Source organism: Lottia gigantea (assembly GCF_000327385.1).
Source record: "Lottia gigantea unplaced genomic scaffold LOTGIsca_26, whole genome shotgun sequence".
In the NCBI taxonomy this organism is placed as follows: Eukaryota; Metazoa; Mollusca; class Gastropoda; family Lottiidae; genus Lottia; species Lottia gigantea.
The window spans coordinates 2,355,438-2,375,489 of NW_008708797.1; the positions used below are offsets into that span (position 1 = coordinate 2,355,438).

At 30.7% G+C, this 20,052-nt stretch overlaps 2 protein-coding genes across 2 annotated transcripts in view; both read left to right on the forward strand.

Annotated features, from left to right (window-relative positions):
- LOTGIDRAFT_232202 (hypothetical protein) overlaps window positions 1–2,893 on the forward strand; it is a 5,665-nt gene extending 2,772 nt beyond the window's left edge. The window contains exons 6-9 of the mRNA XM_009056054.1: window positions 428–487; window positions 1,841–2,070; window positions 2,179–2,289; window positions 2,667–2,893. Coding sequence (XP_009054302.1) covers window positions 428–487; window positions 1,841–2,070; window positions 2,179–2,289; window positions 2,667–2,743 — 478 coding nt within the window. The 3' untranslated portion in view covers window positions 2,744–2,893. The remainder of the gene's footprint in view (window positions 1–427; window positions 488–1,840; window positions 2,071–2,178; window positions 2,290–2,666) is intronic.
- Window positions 2,894–4,864: 1,971 nt separating this feature from the next.
- The window catches only part of LOTGIDRAFT_160876 (hypothetical protein), a gene marked incomplete at both ends in the record, with an annotated part of 47,847 nt that continues 32,659 nt past the window's right edge, over window positions 4,865–20,052 (forward strand). The window contains 19 exons of the mRNA XM_009056055.1: window positions 4,865–4,964; window positions 9,170–9,213; window positions 10,083–10,244; window positions 11,758–11,800; window positions 12,230–12,325; window positions 12,542–12,643; window positions 14,086–14,255; window positions 15,130–15,189; window positions 15,521–15,601; window positions 16,082–16,136; window positions 16,338–16,468; window positions 16,751–16,857; window positions 16,978–17,149; window positions 17,532–17,709; window positions 17,874–17,974; window positions 18,297–18,364; window positions 18,572–18,649; window positions 18,955–19,156; window positions 19,428–19,486. Coding sequence (XP_009054303.1) covers window positions 4,865–4,964; window positions 9,170–9,213; window positions 10,083–10,244; window positions 11,758–11,800; window positions 12,230–12,325; window positions 12,542–12,643; window positions 14,086–14,255; window positions 15,130–15,189; window positions 15,521–15,601; window positions 16,082–16,136; window positions 16,338–16,468; window positions 16,751–16,857; window positions 16,978–17,149; window positions 17,532–17,709; window positions 17,874–17,974; window positions 18,297–18,364; window positions 18,572–18,649; window positions 18,955–19,156; window positions 19,428–19,486 — 2,009 coding nt within the window. The remainder of the gene's footprint in view (window positions 4,965–9,169; window positions 9,214–10,082; window positions 10,245–11,757; window positions 11,801–12,229; window positions 12,326–12,541; window positions 12,644–14,085; window positions 14,256–15,129; window positions 15,190–15,520; window positions 15,602–16,081; window positions 16,137–16,337; window positions 16,469–16,750; window positions 16,858–16,977; window positions 17,150–17,531; window positions 17,710–17,873; window positions 17,975–18,296; window positions 18,365–18,571; window positions 18,650–18,954; window positions 19,157–19,427; window positions 19,487–20,052) is intronic.

A 20,052-nucleotide genomic window follows, 5' to 3' on the forward strand; every position in this document is an offset into this window, starting at 1 on the left:
AATTGCGCTTAGGGGCTCCGTAGCATTCAGTCTTTGACATTTTACCTTTAAAGTAAATGGAATTCTTAATGAATACTATAACATGACAGTATACATATTGATTTACCATTTTCATCATTTTAACTTTCAAACATGGAAAATTCTGGACACAAATGGATTTGAAGGCTCAAATTTTGACAGTGAGCTTTAAACATTATTACTTATTAGCTTAAATGAAAAATTCTAAGACTAAGGTATGGTTGGTCAAACAGATGGAGAACCTGTCCCTTTTAATGATGATAGTTACAGAAATGACTTATTGAAATCATAAATCTCATTGTAGTTAAACTTTATCCAATTATGGACTGTTCCCTTTTATATTGCCGACTTTGTACCTCAAATGATTCTGTTCAGTTAATAACTTGCAATTATTTGATCCTGTCTTCAGAAAATATACAGTAACAGATGAAGAAATGTTTACAAAATGTGGGGGAAGAACTGCACATAAGTATGTTTGAATATTTTTGTACCCAACTCCATTTTCCTTTGATGAATTTCAATTTCGGCTCACCGGCTGGCCCGCTTCATATAACCAGGCCTTTAGTCACTAAAGACTGTTTTATCATTTCTGACAGCTGCCAGTGGGCGTATGTTACCTTGCCTTGCAAGCTTTCTTTGAGTTATTACCCTTGACTTCGTAAAAATGCATCAAAATTTGTTTGTGAACGCAATAAAGACTACAGTTTTCATCTGATTTTAATGAAACTTGGTGTGGTCATCTACGAGATCCCGGTCAAGCGCCAATTTGATGATTTTTAGATGAACGTTTTTCAGTTATTGCCCTTGACTTAGTAAAAACCCATCTAAATTTGTTTGTAAACACAACAGAGACATTAGTTTTCATCTGATTTTAATGAAATTTAGCGTGATCATCTTTAACAATGAGATATTGGTCAAATTCGAATTTAACAATTTCTCGATGAATCGTTTTTGAGTTATTGCCCTTGACTATGGAAAAACGTGACAAAATTTGTTTGTGAATGCAATAGAAACTACAGTTTTCATCTGATTTTAATGAAATTTGGTGAGATCATCAACAACTATGAGGTCGTGGTGAAGTTCTAATTTGATGATTTTTTGATGAACAGTTTTTGAGTTATTAAGTTATTGCCCTTGGCTTTAAATAAAGACGCATCAAAATTTGTTTGTGAATACAATAGAATCTACAGTTTTTATATGATTTTAATGGAATCTATTGTCATCATTTATATTGATAAGACATTGATCAAGTTCGAATTTAACAATTTTCCTTGACTAAGTAAAAAATTTGTTTGTTTTCATCTGATTCTAATGGAATATCATTTATATTGATAAGACATTTGTCAAGTTCGATGAAGGGAATTTGATCTATGGCTCTTGACATAGTAAGAAAATGTCGAAATTTGTAAATAAAAAATAAAGATCTGGTCTGATTTTGATAATAAATTTGATGGTAACTGTGGCTTGTGAATGCGATAGAGGTGACAAGTTAGATTTTTGGTATGATCTGATACAAATTGGTGACCGCCCTTGATACACTGGAAATTTATCAGGAAGTGGGTGTATCTTGGCAACCACTTATTGTATCTTATTTTTGTACGGCCACATTTAATGATTTGTTTTGATCTGATTTTGATGAAACATCGTATTTTTACATGTATTAATATATAACAGTCTAATTAAAATTACACCAATCTTTTATATTCTGTGTTTTATTAACTTTTTCATCTGTTTGATGACACATTCCTGCCCTCTCCAACACTGTCCATTACTTATGTATGTATTATGTCAAAATTGAAATTATTTAATCTGTTTATTTCAGGGGAGCAAGACATGGATTAAAGTTAAATGGTAAATTAAAGAGAATAGAAGAACATGAGGCTATATTATTAAAACAAATGCAAGATAAACTTAAATCAGACAATAAAAGAAAAAGTAATAACATCAAGGAGAGTGTATCCGATTGTGATGAAAATGACTCTAATAGATGTACTGATACTAGTGAAACATTAGACAAATGTGCTTCAAAAAAAAAGAAAAAGAAAAAAAAGAGTAAGTCTAATGATAAAGAGGCAGTTGCATCTGATTCTAACACAAACGAAAATAAAACGAAAAAAAAGAGTAAGTCTCATGATAAAGATATTGAGACTGTGATTTTAGACTCTGACATAAATGATGTGAAGAAAAAGAAAAAGAGTAAAAAGAGAAAGCATGAGAAAGAAATGTCCAAAGTTTGTCAGATTGAAGATAATTGTGATCAGGTTGATGATGGTGAGTTTTCTAAAAAAAAGAAAAGAAGAAAGAATTGTGACAATTGATAGAAAACTATTTTCTATTTTTTTTAAAATTAAAGTTTTTAAATTGTGAAAGGGGTAGATTGTTTATCAATGAGTTTTTGTGGTCTTGATCGTGAAATACATAATACTTCATGCCAACATGTAGAGGAAGATGCCCCTTACCTTTCATGAAAGTTTCAAGGTAAAAAATCCAAGCGTTCTGTCACAATCGATAAAATAATTCTTAAACGGTTACGTAAGTATCTTAAATCTCGTGACCTCAATTTTTACTGCTCAGGAGCCTTATTCTTAAAAACTTAACTTAAGATGATTATAGTGATCTGATTATTCAATTACTAAAATTGATTTTAGATTTATTATTATTATCCAATCAGATTGTCGTATTTCTTAAAATCCTGATTTTATTTAAGTTAAATTTTGGAGAATAAGGCCCCTGGAAAGTAGCGACTACCCAATTATGAGCGTGTTATTTTTAGATATCTATGATTATGAAAACTGAATTTTGATTGGACCAATTGAACCAATCAAATATTCATATTTCCGACCGAAAGAGGCGGTAGAAAATAAAAGTAGCAATCAACTTCGTTATTTTCATTTCTCATTGTTGTGATTTTGTGAATTTTGCTATAATGATAATAATCCATAATTTACATGTAACAACCGGAGAAGTACACAAACAAAGTATATTTTTTTATCCCATGTTAAAATGTGGTAGTATATTGTCGTCGCCCCTGTCCGTTGGTCCACAATTGACTTGTGAATGTAATAGATACAACAGTTCTTTTCTGATTTTAATGAAATTTGGTGTGATCGTTTATATCAATGAGATCTTGAACATTATCGAAATTGACGATCTTTTGATGAACGGTTTTTGATTTATTGCCCTTGACTAATGAAAAACGCATCAAAATTTGTTTGTAAACACAATAGAAACTACAGTTTTCATCCGATTTAAATGAAATTTGGTGTGAATATGTATAGTGAGAAAATCTTGGACAAGTTTAAATTTGGCTATCTTGTGATGAACGGTTTTTGAAAACTCGTCAAAATTTGTTCGTGAACACAATAAAAAACTACAATTTTCATCTGATTTAAATGAAAGTAGGTGTGATCATTTATAATGATGAGATCTTAGTCAAGATTAAATTTGATGATTTTTCATTCAACGGAATTTGAGTTACTGCCCTTGACTTAGTAATAAATTTGTCAAAACGCGATAGAGGTGACAGTTTATGTCAGAATTTTATTAAGTTTTGTGTGTTTGATTAAATCAACAATATCTTGCACATATCATATTTTAGGTATGATTTGACACAGGATGTCATGATCTAGCTGAAAGGGATACAGCTTTTCCAGCTGATACAAGTCAATTTCAGGGCTAACAATGGTTTCCTCCCTTTTCCTCCTGATTTCAAATTTCACACTGAAGCCTCGCATGGTGAAAATTGGTGACCGCTTGAAACTTGTTCAACGATATATGACTCAGAATTACTTTTTGACAGAAACGCAAAAAACTATTTGTACGCGTATTTTGTTAAAATCTTTTTTATTATTTTTTTTTCATTCTTTGAAAATATAAACCTCGTATAACAATTTGAAATTGAACCAAAAACTCGTATAATAATACTATATACGAGGTTTTTCATTTTCATCCACAGAAAAGGAACATTGAACCTCGTATAATATAATATTTTATGAGGTTTTAAACTGACTGTTTATATATGTGTTATTTAATTAGTGCTTTTTGAGTTATTTACAATCAAGCAAGGATTCCAATGTTTTGATCACAAGATCCGCACTTTTACGAGCTTTCGAACGGTACCAAAAAGTCAAAATGACCAAATATGGCATATACGAGGTTTCAAGCGGTCACCCACGATATATATATAAGCAGCTTAGGGTATGTAAAGAAGAATAGTTTGAATTAATAACAAATATTTTATTTCTGCATGATAATTATATCTATATAATTGAATATGACAAATCATGTCGTTTACAGTGGTCTTTAAATCAATTTATCGCTATTTTGCAGAATAGATGTTGTTGCTTTTCATCAATTGCAATTGATCAATGACTAATCTAATTTGAACCCTGACTCTGATGTAAAAAGGGGTGAAACCACTATGTGCCAATTTAATCTATGCATAGCACTTAATTGTCACCTTATTTCCTTACAATTCTACATATTCAGGGTTAACCTACAGAATGGTTAGTTTTTATATATTAGATTGTACACTGCACTTGAACAGGATGTGAGCAGCTTTCTTTAAAAAATTCAAATTTTTGTGGTTCTGCAATTCCACTATAACAAAGTGATTAATGAAGTCATAAGCACAAAAGTTAAAGAAAACATGATAGTGGGGTAGATTATGTCTACTTTATTGAAACAGCCTATAGATGAGAATTCATCTTCCGTGAAGCTCATTAGCATATTTACACCAACAATATGGCCGTCACTCTTCGACCGGTGTAGAATGCGGTGTATATTTTCGCCTATTTTAAACATTGCATACATTTTGAAAGTGCAGGGATAAGTTAGTAGATCCAAAATGGTTTTTGAATCACTTGTAGTTGATCTCATCAACAGATTTTTAGGGGACTATGTGGAAAACTTAGACAGTTCGCAGCTGAAGTTAGGAATTTGGGGAGGTAAGTCGCAATCGACGAACGGGCACTGAGACTGACTATTTCACAATTCCACCCACTTCCAGGAATCTAGTAATTGTCAGTGATCTCGTCAGTTAGAAAATCATTAAACATTAGATCTCCTTAACCTGAATTCAATCTATGACATCGATTACTGTGCTTTGTTAAAGAAATTTACATAGAACATTGAAGAATTGGGCCTACTAAAAAAAAAAAAAAAAAAAAAAAAAGAGGAAGAGTAAGGCCAACATTCATTCACTCACTGTCAACAAAGACAGGATATATGAAGCGCGTGACATCAATCAGTTGAAAATGTCACATGCACGTGATTCTACTTTCGTTTTTCTTTTCTTCATTTAGGGACAAAGTACAACATACTTAATAGTTAAAACATCTCCCTGTCCATGCCAATTCACAAGGTTTGGTACTTGTAGGCCTACCTTAGAAATAAACACACTTTTACTACACAGAAATTACAGAAATGAACAACATTTCAAACTGAAAATTTCACTGGACATGTAAACTCTTATTTCAAACTTTTCATCAGTTGGCATTTTGTTGATAAACAAAAGATTAAGACTATCAACTGTTTTTTTTTTTTTTTAGGCTACATGCCTAACATGGTCTCTTCCACATGTCCAAAACTAATTCATATTTCTGCAATGTTTCTCATCAAAATGTAAGCCTCATATCTAAAAAATATTCATGATTTCACATGAATTTTAAACTGACCAACCAACATGCTTTGTTGATTTTTAAACTCTATTTAAACTACCATATAACAATTTAAAGTCAATATTTTTTAGTCTGAAAACTATGTGGTTGGAATAAAACTTGCTTTAATAAAATGAATAAGCTTACTCAATCCACAGACTGTTCATATAAAATATTGGATTGACAGGTTGAAATGCATGCTCATGGCATAAATTTATGTTTTGATCCTTTTTACGGTCTTCCATGTTTTAAATAAATATATAAACTTTGAAGATAAATGTTAATTTTTATCCCATTAATCAATATCGCGAAACGTATCGTATCATGGCACGATTTGTGATCCATAACACTAAAATTTGCTATATATACAGTATATATAGCATGCAGTGTATGTTTGTGTGTGTGTCTTTTCAACTAAAATCATACTAATGACTAACTAATTTTCACATAATTAATAGACTTATCTATTGCTTGGTGACCTAGGCCAGTGCTTTCATTCAGACTTGCCTCAATACACCCTAGCACTAAAAATTATAAGGGTACTGTAACTATAGGCCTACACTAAAAGAGGGTTTAAATTGATGCTGCTTTAAGTTAGTTAGCAAGCATATAACAAAGTCAAAATTCAAACCCTTTTTCACAGTATTAATTAATTGGCTTGTTACACTTATTTTATATTTTTCTTCATAAACTGACAAGATCTCCTCCTTTTACTATTATATTTTCTAATTTCATTAAATAATAGATATTGGTTGCCAAATATTATCAATAATATTCAAGTTTTTCGTTTAGAAGTTTAGAAGCTTTACTGTGGACTTTCCTATAATGATCATTTTGACAGTACATAACAGAATACTGCCAACCCTTATTTTAATACTGTACAGCTTTTCTCCAGAATCTGATATTAAGGTTGTTTAATAGACTTCAACAGACGCTATAAAAATATAATGGAAGAGAAAAATCAATAGTTTTATTGGAACGTGGCATACACAACCCATTCTACTATACCAAAGCACGTGCTAATAGATTCATTGGTGCGTGATGTGACAATTGTAGCTGAAATAAGAACAGGTCTACTGTCACCTGTAGGAAGGTGGACAATAAATCAAGGGACTGTAACCCTAAGCATAATACAAAGCATAACATGATTGAATAATTTCTCCAGTAACAAATATATTGTTAAAGGAACAGGATAAGCAATATGGTAAATATTTAATAGGGCAAAGTGTTCAGCTAGTTATTGAAACAAACAGGCTATGGGACTAGGTCTGAGTGATATATAGGTATGATATAAAAGCTATTGTAAGTGACAATTGCAACTAAGTTATTATCTGCCTACATTAGTCCCCACATAGATATCACATTGAACTTTATAGTGATATAGTGTTAAGAGTGAAGAAGTTCTATGTAAAGCACTGGCCAAGGTCACAAATAAAGAGATAAATGTTCAATACAAGATAAGGTGAAGTTAGCATAGTTAGTATTAAGTTAAAAAAAACAACCACGAGTAATCTACAATAAACAAGTCTATAATATGAAAAATTTCTTGTTACCAGTTCTAAAAGAAAAGAGTATGAATAGGTTCTGAAAAGATAAACATCTATATATAAGGATTAGAATATATTATACTTAATGAGCTAGAAAAATAGAGAGGGAGGTCAAGTATTATTGGATGCAATGGGATCGAGTCTACCACGGACCAGAAAATTACTAAGGTTTTTATTGCGCTTATAGGCAATTACAAGTCGTTTGGTATATACATTCGGAAATCTGTTCTGTAATTCACTGTAATACTGTTTGACGATGGATGAGGTTTTGGCAGCTGTATGATTAAAGGTGGCAACAAATGGAATCATTTGATTATCATGCTGGATGTTAAGTCCATTTGGAGCCACTGTTTGGAGTTGGTCCATCCAGTAGCTTTCTCTCTGTAATCGTTTGGTTTTTGGTTTGATAAGGTCGGAGTCAGGAATTGATTCAATAGGCATGATAAAAAGGTCTTCAATGGAATGGTCAGGTAAATTAAAATGATGAGAAATTGGTCTATTTTTGCTATGAATTATATCAAAGCGATGGCCGCTAAATCGAGTTCGCAACGTGTTCTGGGTTTCGCCGACGTATTGTTTGTCACATTTTTTACACGAAATTAGGTAAATGATATTTTTATCCGTACACGTGAGACGTTCTTTAATTTCAAATATTTTTCCGTTTTTTTTATTTTGAAAATAATGAGACATATCTATATGTTCACAGGTGCGACACCGAGAACCTCTACATGGTATTGCGCCAAAGTTATTTATTGGAGGAGGGGGTTCATTAAGTCATAGAGCTATGTGCTTGCCAAGAGGATAGAGCACACAGTAATTATATCTCTCTTGCAATTAAAAAAAAGCTGTCAATACCATTAGGGCGTTATTAACATTAGCATAATGGAATGTCTTTATTTTGCAGTGAGAACTCATTTATAGGTTTGCTATCTTAATGAGTTTGTCTTGCAATTACCATATATCTCTATTTATATACAGTCAAATCGATAAGAATGCTGCCAACAGATGACTTTTTCTGTCATTATACTTTCTAAAGTTGATAACTGTTACATTACATGAATGTTGTTTGCTTGTGCAGTGATGTAATCAACTAAACACTTTACTTTAAATTACATTGCACATTAAGAGTTATAAAACAGAATGTAGGACTTTTAGATAGGCATGATTTGAAGTTGTACTTTTGAAATATTTGCTGTCATTGGAATTTTTTGAATAGATCAGTGTTCCTTGCAGCTTTTGGATCTGATTGACAATTCCTGCAAAACAAAATATCCAATGAAAAGGCCTTGTTGGATTTCCTTTGAGAACTTTAATCAACTATAATAATAGCATCAAATCATCAATGAATTGTTAGTCTTTATACTTGAGTGTTAACTATTTACTTCATGCACCAGTGTATTTATTGATATTTCAGTACTTTATACAACATGTGGAAAGCAAACTTCATCATTTCATTTATATAACATTATAACATGTATTATACATAAGAATGTAACAGGTGTAGTTAGTTGTGGTTGATACCACATTGTATGCTTCTTCGCTATGCTTTTGGTTAATGTTGTAAAACTAATATGTATAGATTTAAGCAAAATAAATACCAAATTGTAAAGAAATATGTATCCTATTCATGCTGAAGTTTTCAACTGATTATATTGAGCTGTTTTAAGGCCTACCTAACACCAAAACATGTTTAAACTGCTTAAGTTACAGTAGGCCTACACACCATTTTTAATCACCCCTTTTAAAGCAAACTCTAGTAAATAGCATATTTTATTATAATTTTCATGCCAGATTGACAAGGTTTTTTATCATGTGAATATTGCATACTGCCCCTTTAAGCTACAGATTAAATACTGCTTGTAATATTTTTCAAATTGCTTGTTAAATAAAAGTCATACTGTACATGATTCATCTTTATCTAAATGTATTGTGTATTATTCTTTTTAGGTGATGCAGTTCTACAGAATTTAGATGTAAAAGAAAGTGCTCTGGTAAGTCAGTTATTTTTATTTCTCTAGAACTAGTTAAGAGTGAATGGGATGTTATTTATATTGCCCTCACATAAAGTTTATCTGATATATGATAAGTTAATGTTCATGACCTCAATGTACTTTGTCCAGCTGATCAAATGAATTTTCCACCCTGGTTTGATTGTGAAAATTGTTTGACCTATTTGAATATCAGTTTGATTCATTTTTCATGCTTCAAAGAAAAGATAACTTATATGTTAACAGTTGAAGGCAGATTAGATACCTTTTGATTATGTTGCTCTTATCAAATCGACATAATGTGGTTAAAGTCTTTTAAATATTTCTTTTTGAGGTAGTTTTTGTAAACATACACACATTTATGGGTAAATATATGATTAAACATAATGAAAGTTTACAAACTATGTGATAAATGAAGTAACACTTGTTTATATATACTAAAACTCATTAGGATATTTTATAGTAACACTAAAACCATCTGTTGTCACTAAGTCATAAATGGTAGAAAATTATGGTATATAAATGAATATTGAACCAGTTTGACTTCTTACGTTCTTACAACATATTATAGACCAAATCATTTGTCTTTGATTTAAAACCACACCTGTATAATATTTATAAAACTTCAATTAGATTGAACCCAACCATCTGATTCAGAATCTAGATTCTATGGTAGACTTGTAGCCAACAATACATACCTAGAACAAAGAGTTAAGCGCCACCAGATTTTGAACCATTGTTTTGCAAATGAATGCAATTCACAACCATACTTGATAACAGAGATGTATATATTGGGACCTAATGTGAAAAAAAAAATGGTTTCGTGAAAAAATCAACAACAGGAAGTGGATGATCGTATATTGTCTTTATAGTCCCAAATACGAAGTATCAGTTTTCCATCAGTCTTTGAATGTCCTGTTGAGGAATTTGCTGCCACTCCTGATGGAATTCTGCATCCAACTCAGTTACAGTTTGCACAGGAGAGTCTCTACGACGTACGCGACGTCTCAGAATATACTGAATTAAAGTTAGTGGTGCTTAACTTTTTGTGCTATGTACATATCCTATAAAGAGATCCATGTAATATAAAAATCACTGATTAAAATCTCTCATCAGAACACATTTGATACACAATAATGAATTTCAAGGTCAAAAAGTGCCACTCCTATATTTCTGTAAACTTGAACCTCATGCAGATCATGTTGTTCCGAACCTGGACCACTTTGGAATGGTTTTCAGAACAGACACGGTAATTTAGTGTAATGTAAACAGTAATTGATCTAGGAACGTTACTCAGATTACTCGGCATGCCTTATAAGTGACCCTCACCTTTTCCTGCAGAATGTCAACATTATTCAGTGCCGTTGTTGTTTACATCAGGTGATTGCACCAACTAATTTCAACTTCTTCAAGAAGAATTCCACAGACAAGCGTGCTGAGAAGAACTTAGACAACTTGATTTACTATAATGTTAATTACAATTTATTGCAGCCTTGTCTGGCCCTGAGAATTAATCACTATAGTTTATTGACAAAAGTGACCTTTTAAAAATACATGTATTTGGATTTTATCACACCAACTGTATTTCTATATATATATTTTTAAAGATTCAATTTACAGTGTAGGAGGGTTGTCAAATGTACAGCGAATCAAGGAGGTACTTGAACAAGTGATATGTTATATCTGAAATGATGACAATTTAATTGAAATACTTTATTTACCTTTACTAACAATGATTACTTGTACCCAGTTGACAAGACTTATTGAAATTACACCACCCTATAGGACTGGGCGATATTGGTTCAAGTGTATATCACCATATCAAACATTTATATTTCACGATATTTATTAAGTATGGTTATTACTTGATTTTGAAACACAATTTTAGATTTACCAACAAAAAATCAGTCTTTAATATCAAGAAAATCATCTGTTTCAAATATCAAGTCACTAATTAAAATTGTGTAGATGATCTAATGTGGACAAAATTTAAAGTTATATCATGATGGCGATATTTTGGATTTATTTATTTAGACGATGTTACTAACGATATAAATTCGTGTTACTGGTACATCACCAGCCCTACCACCATAGAACCTTGTATCATGACCTTAAATTCTTTGTTATATTACGTGCACAGTTTGCCAGAAACCATGCTGTGTATATGGAATGGTTGATAATGCAAGTTACATAGATAGGAATAGATCATGGGTTAATATTAAGTAACCTTTAAAGTTATTGTTCTCTTTCTCGAATATCTTGTGACATTCAAATATACGTCCAGAAAATCATTTGTCTGCCAGGCTAGTTTAAATTAATCATTTATGAATACTATTTGAGACAAATATTTCAGATTTATTTTTGGGTATTTTGATGTTTTTTTCATTACATATGATGACAACACGTGTATATTGTGTTAAAATGTTATGTGCCCAACCTTATTAAAGAAGTGTTTTATATTCCATAATATTGTCTTGTGTTTTGTTATTTTGTAATTTTTATTGAAAGAATGAAAAACTTTTATTTTGTGTAATTTTTTTGTTGTAGAATGACTTAGATTTACCTGTGAAGATAAAAGCTGGACACATAGGTAACCTATGACATGTCTTATAAAATTACTAAAAGGAAACAGACTATATATGAATTGGTTGTCTGCTAGGACTCTTCTTCACCTTTGTGTACTGAATATACAGTCCACACATGTACAAGCAATGACCTGAATGATTAATGCTATTCAATAGATGTCTTAATCTTAATAATTTATTCAATTGATTTATTGTCAGCTATTATTAACTGAATATTGGAATCAAATCTTTCAACTTTTTGGGTGAAAGATATGGGCAGAATTGAAATATTTTCATGATGTTATACCTCAATTTGATTATTTCAATTTAAGAGTGGGTCAATGCCTAGTTAGGTGTTAAGGTGCCAAGGCAAGGGTAAGGCTCCTCAAGGTATTGCATTGGTTCTCCTTGGTTCTGAAATTCAAGCATATCTTTAATCATGTAATCATTTGCAGGAAAATTAACCTTAAAAATTCCATGGAAGAATTTATACACAGCCCCTGTAGTGGCTGAAATAGATGGAATTTATGCGTTGGCTGTTCCTAATGCATGTAAGTTTAATTGATAATGTTAAATAAAGTTTATGTAACACTTTCATTTGTTTATAGTATAAAAATCTGTTTATATAATGTTAAATAAAGGTTAATTGATTTTTTTGCCTTGTCAGCCTTTTAATCAGCCTTTTTCAGCCTTAACTATGTTCATATAAAAAAATCCCTACTTGAGCAATTTATTTCATTTTTTAATTCCTTTCTTCATTTTTATAGCCATTAGATATAATGAAGAAAAAGAACAGAAAGCAAAACAAGATGCTAAACAAAAGAAGCTTAAACAAATTGAAGAAGCTAAAAAACTGGAAGCTGATAAAGGTATTTTTTCATATTTTGACAAGTTTTATCAAAAAATATAAAATATAACTATCTGTGATATTCGAAGAGTAAGTAAAAAAATGTTATCCCATGACCAGTGCCTTTAGAAAAATTATTACTTTCCCACTGTAATTGATGATTGGGTGGTATGAATTAGTTGTGATTGGTGCCTTGTTAATTGATATTGGTATTAAACTTCTAATTATTGCTTGATTTCAATTGCTAATATGAGTCTGGTTTTGGTTGTGAAGAGTACCAGACATCTAGTTTAATGACAAGTGACAAAGAGTGTAGTATCAGACTATTGTTATGTTAATGAAGCTGATTAATTATTAATGGTTAATAACAAGTGGTATATTGTTATATTGTGTTAGTCATACATCTCTTTGCTTTATTGATCTAATATGCCTTTTCTATTATACTACAAATATTTATTTCATAGAGAATAAAAATTAAAGCAATTGAATTTGAATTTACAGGACTGATTTTAGCTAGTAAAATTACCAAAAAATGGCAATGAATATAGAATTCCCTGTACTATTCATGGTATTTACCCCAAAATATAGTGAATTTAGATAATATAAACTTTTTATATGCCAACATGTAAAAAAAAATGTAAAAATATTTAGTTTGAGTTATTGCCCTTGTTCTTGAAAACGCGTTCAATTTTTAGCTTGTAAACACTCCAGAAGACACTATTCCTGATGGATTTAGATGAAACTTTGTGTGAGTGTTCGTAATCACCCAAGGATGAACTCTATTGAAAATCAGAAAAATTGAAAAATAGTTAGTATGCGTTATTGCCCTTTTTCTTGAAAATGCATTCAGTTTTTAGCACATAAGCACTCTAGAAAGTACAATTCTTTATGGATTTTGACAAAACTTGGTGTGAGTGTTTGTTATCAACCAAGGATAAACCCCATCGAAAATCTGAAGAACTGAAAAATATTTAGTTTGAGTTATTGCCCTTGTTCTTGAAAACTCGTTTAAGTTTTAGCCTATAAGTATAAACACTCTAGAAGGCCCAATTCTTGATGGATTTTGACAAACTTAGTAATATTATGCAGTATCGCCTCAAAAAGTTCAAAAGAAGTGTATGATTGAAGGTTGAATATTTCATGCTGGTGATAGTTACTGTACTGCCAAATATTTTTATTCAAAATCAAAGCTGCCAGTAGGCATATATTAACTTGCCTGGCAGGCTTTCTTTTTAGATCTTAATTATGTGAAAATTTGTGTTTTAGTAACTAGAGACTCTGCTCATTTCTGATAGCTGCCAGTGAGTGTATGTTGCCTGGCATGCTATCTTTCTATTATCAGGAATTATTTGAAAAATAGATTAGATATGGACAGAAACATGCAATACACCATGTATATCACAGACTGTATTAACATATTAACAATCCAACAAAACAAAGAAAACAATTTGCATATTATTTCAGATAAAGCAAAAGATCCCAAACAAGATAGTTTTGCTGAAAAACTTGCCACACAGGTGATAAAGAATATCCAGATAAAGGTATCAAATATACATGTACGATATGAGGATAATCTCACTAATCCTAATCATCCTTTTGCTATTGGTGCCACCTTAAAAGATTTACTCTTCCAGGTAATAATCTTTGAATTCATTACATACAATTTATGTAGGATGTAATATTCCTGAAAGAATTTGGTTGCTTCTTTATACATTCTTGAATCCAGTTAATTTTGTTATCAAAATGATAAAGGAGTATTTCCTTTATTTTCAAATGCTGTTGAAAAATATGGCATCAGAAAAGTGACTTTATGAAGTTTTTTTTTAATCATGTTAAGTCTGTTGCTGTACAGAATTGAGTATTAACTTGCCTGATGCTTGAGATATTATTGCTATGCAACAAATTCAAGTTCTATTCTGTAAACTGAAAGAATGGCATTTTCATTAAATAAATTGATTAGGTTATATTTATACAGAAAATCAATTAACATGAGAAATTAGTCAATTTCCCTCTTTATTGTATTGAAAAAAGATGAAATCTTATTTACTCATTGATGTATGATAAAGTCATGATGACATTGTTTAGTTGAATTAAATAATATTATACAATCAATAGTTTTAACTGATGAATATTATAGTTGTAGAATTTATAGAAAAAGATTATATTCAAATCAACTGTCATTTCATTATTATGACAAAAGTTACAGGCTGTATGATTACTTAATCATGCAGCCTGTAACTTTTGTCATAATAATGAAATGAAATGATTTAAGAAATCAGTCACATCTTAATTATCCATCTTGATTTACTTTCCAACAAATTTGGTTAATGTAACTAAAAATCACTTAACTGGACTATAATATGACTATCTTTATAATCAGTTGAATTTAAAGGTATTTGTGGCTGTGATGTCATAACTGAGTAAGACTCATCTGAATGAACAGATAACCTAATACAATAAAGGTTGAAAGATTGTCCATTTAGCTGTGATTTTTTTGTTCTATTGTAGACTACTGATGAAAACTGGACACCAACCGTTATTAAAGATGCTGTAACACAGATTTATAAAGTAATTAATTTATGGATATTATAAAAGTTATGCAATTTGATGCAATTAATCATGAATGAAAAACAAAGACTCCAGCTTCTGAAAGTTATGAATCTGTTTTTCGAAGAATATAGTCTTTATATTTCTACCACATCTACCAGTATATCTGAACAGGATTCTTACCATTTTTGTATGGGGTCATTACCAGTATATGGGTTATATTTGCTTAAAAGAATGTAGACTTTTGCTGCCTTGACTGTTATGTTTTTATCTAAGTTTTAAAGGTTTATGAAGCAAATATTGAAAGGACTATTTGAAAGCTGTAACATTTATTTTACGTTTTATTCTGTAGCTATTAAGATTAGATATGTTGTCAGTATATTGGAATAGTTCAGACAGAATGTTTCAAGATTTACCCAAGGAAGCCATCTTGGTAAGTATTTCCTATTTAAAGCACTTGGATTTATTGAGTTTCTACATTGCCCCCTACCTATTACCCCTTAAACTGATACGGCTTTAGGCTCCCACTCTCAAATCTCTTACCATTTTAGGGATTTCTGTCAGCGCCCCTTAATGATTCTATGGCCCTCAGTTCCCCACCTTATTGTTCATAGAAACACAACTGCTTAGTTAAATTCTGAAAGATGAGATAGGAATGTTTAACTATTTCTGAAAACCATTCCAAGCAAACTGGCTGCAGCAGATATGATATTTATACTGCAAATGATAAAAGTATGTGTTTTTTTTCAATCATGTAGGATTGAAATACGGATTGAAATATAATTTTTTTTAAACCATTTCTTAATTTCTCTATCAATGGTCTGTATCTGTATTTTAGTCTGATAATTTTATTTTAGCTACTCTTCTAGAAAAAAAAATTGTTATTTCTAATTATTTGTTTGTTTGTTTTTAGCCTGCATTGAAATCAAGTTTAAATCCAGCAGAAAATAAAATACCTCTGCAATATAGTAAGTTTTTATCAAATCAGGAATTTTATTCTTCAATATGAAAGATTTACATACACAGATGGACAAACTGTTGCTTGTTAAATGTGAAAGAGAGAAGTTCTACTTTTAAGTTCTCTTACATTTTTCTTTAAAAGTTGAGTAAATATAGTTATTATGTTTTTAATATACAGTTTATAGAGTTTGGTATACACTTTATTTCAGTATTAAAACCTATCTCATCAGTAGCTCATCTTAAACTCAATACCAAACCAGAACTGAGTAATTTCTCTATACCTAAGATATTTTTAACACTAGTATTTGACAATGTAGCTATAGCCCTAAATAAATTACAGGTTGGTGTCAGATTTTTTATTCATTGAAATAAAGTTCCCTGGTTATTTACAACTGAAATATAATTACCTTTATCACTTCTCAGAATGATAATGATATTCAGTTTTGTCTACAAATGAATAAAAATGAATCAACACAATATGCAATATGATGACATTTGACTGCCAGATGCTCCCGATGGTCCAGGCTAAAATTATTGAAGTTTCTTACAAAAATGCCTCAACATAATAACAAAAAAGAAATGGGATATTCATAGTTTTGTTTTATTTGTTTATTTATTTCAGTACAATGATGTTTTGGAGACTTTAGAATCATTAGAAAGAATGGCATTATTAGGCATATATAGAAAATATAAACCTGATGTACCGTTTAAAGGACATGTAAAAAAATGGTAAGTTATCACCTTCTAAAAAATTTATATTTTCTATGAAACAAATTTAATGATGTTCAAAAATTCTCAGTATCTCAAATGACACAAAATATCTTGATTTATACAATCTGAATATTCCAGGTGGCATTATGCCTATGAGAGTATATTAGAAGAAACTGTAAGAAGAAGAAGAAAGATGTGGTCCTGGAAAAATATCATTAAACATCGGAAGTTGATGAAATCTTATCGAGAAGCTTACGTTCGAAAATTAGATACCAAAAAAGTATCTTCTAGTGATCAGAAAATCTTAGATGTAAGTCATAACTTAACTTAACTTTGGATGAAAGTCAGGCATTTATATTATCATTTCTTACAATTTGACCACAGAAAAAAAAACTACCATTGATCCATGTGCATATCTCTGAAGCTATGAGCATTCATGTTAGATTATTTTACGAGTACCTAAAACCTTTAAACAGATTACTTTTTTAAAAAATGAAATGAATTGAATGAATTCAAGCAATTATCAGTATTTCTCACCAATACTTAGCTGTAGAAGTGACTGTAAATAGTGGTGCCCTCAGCTATATTTCTTTCAAAATCCAGTGAGGAAGCCCAAGATCTAAGTACATGCAAATTTGAATTCAATGGAACAAGCTTTGTATATTGATCAATATTATATTATAAATTAATAGGAGGGAGAAAAATTGTTAGATGTTTTTAGTATAACTATAATGAGACAACAAGCTGAAGTAGAAGCAGCTAAATTAGGTGCTAAACGCAAGGAAGAGAAAGGTGGTGGATGGTTTGGTGGGTGGTTTGGTGGTGGAAAAAAAGGAAAATCTGAAGTTGAGACAGCTGCTGATGAAATAAGTAAGTTTTGTAATTCAGGACATTTTGATAAACTGTCAACTTCACATTAGGTTTTTGCTCATACACTTTTAGTCTAACCATTCTACCTGTTTATTTTTTTATCCATTTAGGAACAATGGTAAAAATTGCTTATTAAAACTCATAATGAATTATTTTTTTTGTAGAAGATAAGTTCTATGAAATGTATACACCAGAAGAAAAGGCTAAACTATATGGAGCTATTGGTTATTCTGAAAATGAAGCTGATCCAACTTTTCCTAAAGAGGTAGCATGAATATCTTTTTTAATATCTTTAAGATTAGTGTTAAGGAGAAAAATGTGAGCGTTTAAAAAAAATGAAATTGATCTGAAAGGAAAGGATATTCCATGTTCTGTCAAATTCTCCCGTCATCAAATATATGATGTAAAATATTTACCAAATATATAATATTAGCAATTAGGTTTAAGGGATGGAGAGTTAACAAACTCAGTTACAGAGTGTCAGGTGTTCTGAAAGAGTGAGCTTGCCCTGCCTTGCCTTTTAACACCCACCACATTACTAATGAAATATGATTTTCTTTTGATAGTATTAATTTGTTTTATTTCAGTTTGTAGCAGTACAATTAGTTACTAAATTAAACAACCTTAGTGTCTCACTCAATGATACAACTAAAGAGTAAGTTTATTTCTGTAAAAAAATTCAGATAATCCATTGTTATGGCACTTTTATTCTTTTGGTAGTATGAAATATTATTATCTAAAAAATTGCAATATTAATAGAGGTGATTTGTATCATGTACTAGTGTCTTATTATTCACTACACATGGTTTTCTAGGTATTAAAATACCCATTTTTAGTAAAAAAAACTGTTTTTATATTGTAGGAAACCATTGATAATGAGATTATCATTAAAAGATGTTTTCACTTCTGTTGGACAGAGACCGGCTGCTAATGCTGTTAAGTAAGTTATACTTTAATCACTGTTGAGTTGGTTATTCACATATGAAAATATAAAGTTGAATTCGAAATGAGGATACAGCAAATTTATAAGATTTATTCTATAAGACTTGAATCAAAATTTAGTATTATCGTTGCATTATCTGATCAAAATTTGTTCAATTTTGAGTTTTTAAAATTGTGCAATATTTGGCCAAGTTATATTTATGCTGCATCATATAAATTGGACACAGTTAGACTTGGACTTGAGAGAAGTGAAATGAAGTTCTATATCTAGAATGTAAAATTGTGTTGTATTATATATTATAGATTAGAAGCTAAAATAGATAATATGACAGTGACTGGTACCATGCAGAATAATATACGTCCTAAATTAGTTCTATCTCAGACACAAGATAAAGATCAAAACTACTCTTTATTAACTGTTAATTTTGAAACTAATCCATTGGATGGTGGATGTGATACAAGGATTAGAGTTAACTCTAGACCATTAGAGATAGCTTATGATGCTGTAAGTATTAAAATTATGTGGATGATTTCATGAGTCTACAAATAGAAACTCTGTTGACCAACCTATTCAACAATTTAAATGCCTGCACAGATTGTTGACAGTATTTGGAAAATAAAATGGTGCCAGGTAGATGATCAAGCCCTTGAAATATTAGGGCATCTCTTGGATAGAAATGAATAAGAGCTTTTGTCATAACCAAATTTTGCTGTCTTTCAAGACAATATTTGACTTTAAGTGATGAAAAATGTATAAGTGTATTATTATTTTGTAGATAACAATCAACCAATTAGCTGATTTTTTCAAGCCACCAGAATCTGTATATCTGAAACAGTAAGTAAATCTGTTGTGTAAATCTTTTAACCATCAAAATTGTAATTACTTATTGTAAATAATATATTGAGTTGGGCTACTTGGTGATGTGCTATCATCTGTTTGTACAGTGTACTCTGTGATATCGGACATCTGAGTATTCTGACATTCTGCGTAATCTGACATCATTTTCTGGTCTCGATTGATTTCCTTCTTAGGCTAGTTTAAAAAACTCCGACACTCTGTGTATTCCGAATTACAACACTAATCAGAAAAATCTGTATAATCCGACGTCTACACATCTTAATAACTTATCGTCAAGTATATAATCGCTTATCTTATTGATAATCCGGATCAAATCACATGAAAACAAAAGATCGCTGAACTAAATTCTGCTGATTAATCATCGCCAATGACCTCAAGATCAAGTTCATTGCCTTTAGACCAAATGGCATTGGTATTCGTATCATTCATTACACTGTATAGAACAGAAATATGCAATTGACCATTCTTTGTTACGCGTTTTATCAAAATTCTCAAGCTAACAATGTTCGTCCTGCGAAGCGTGCCCATACTGATTTGTCTGT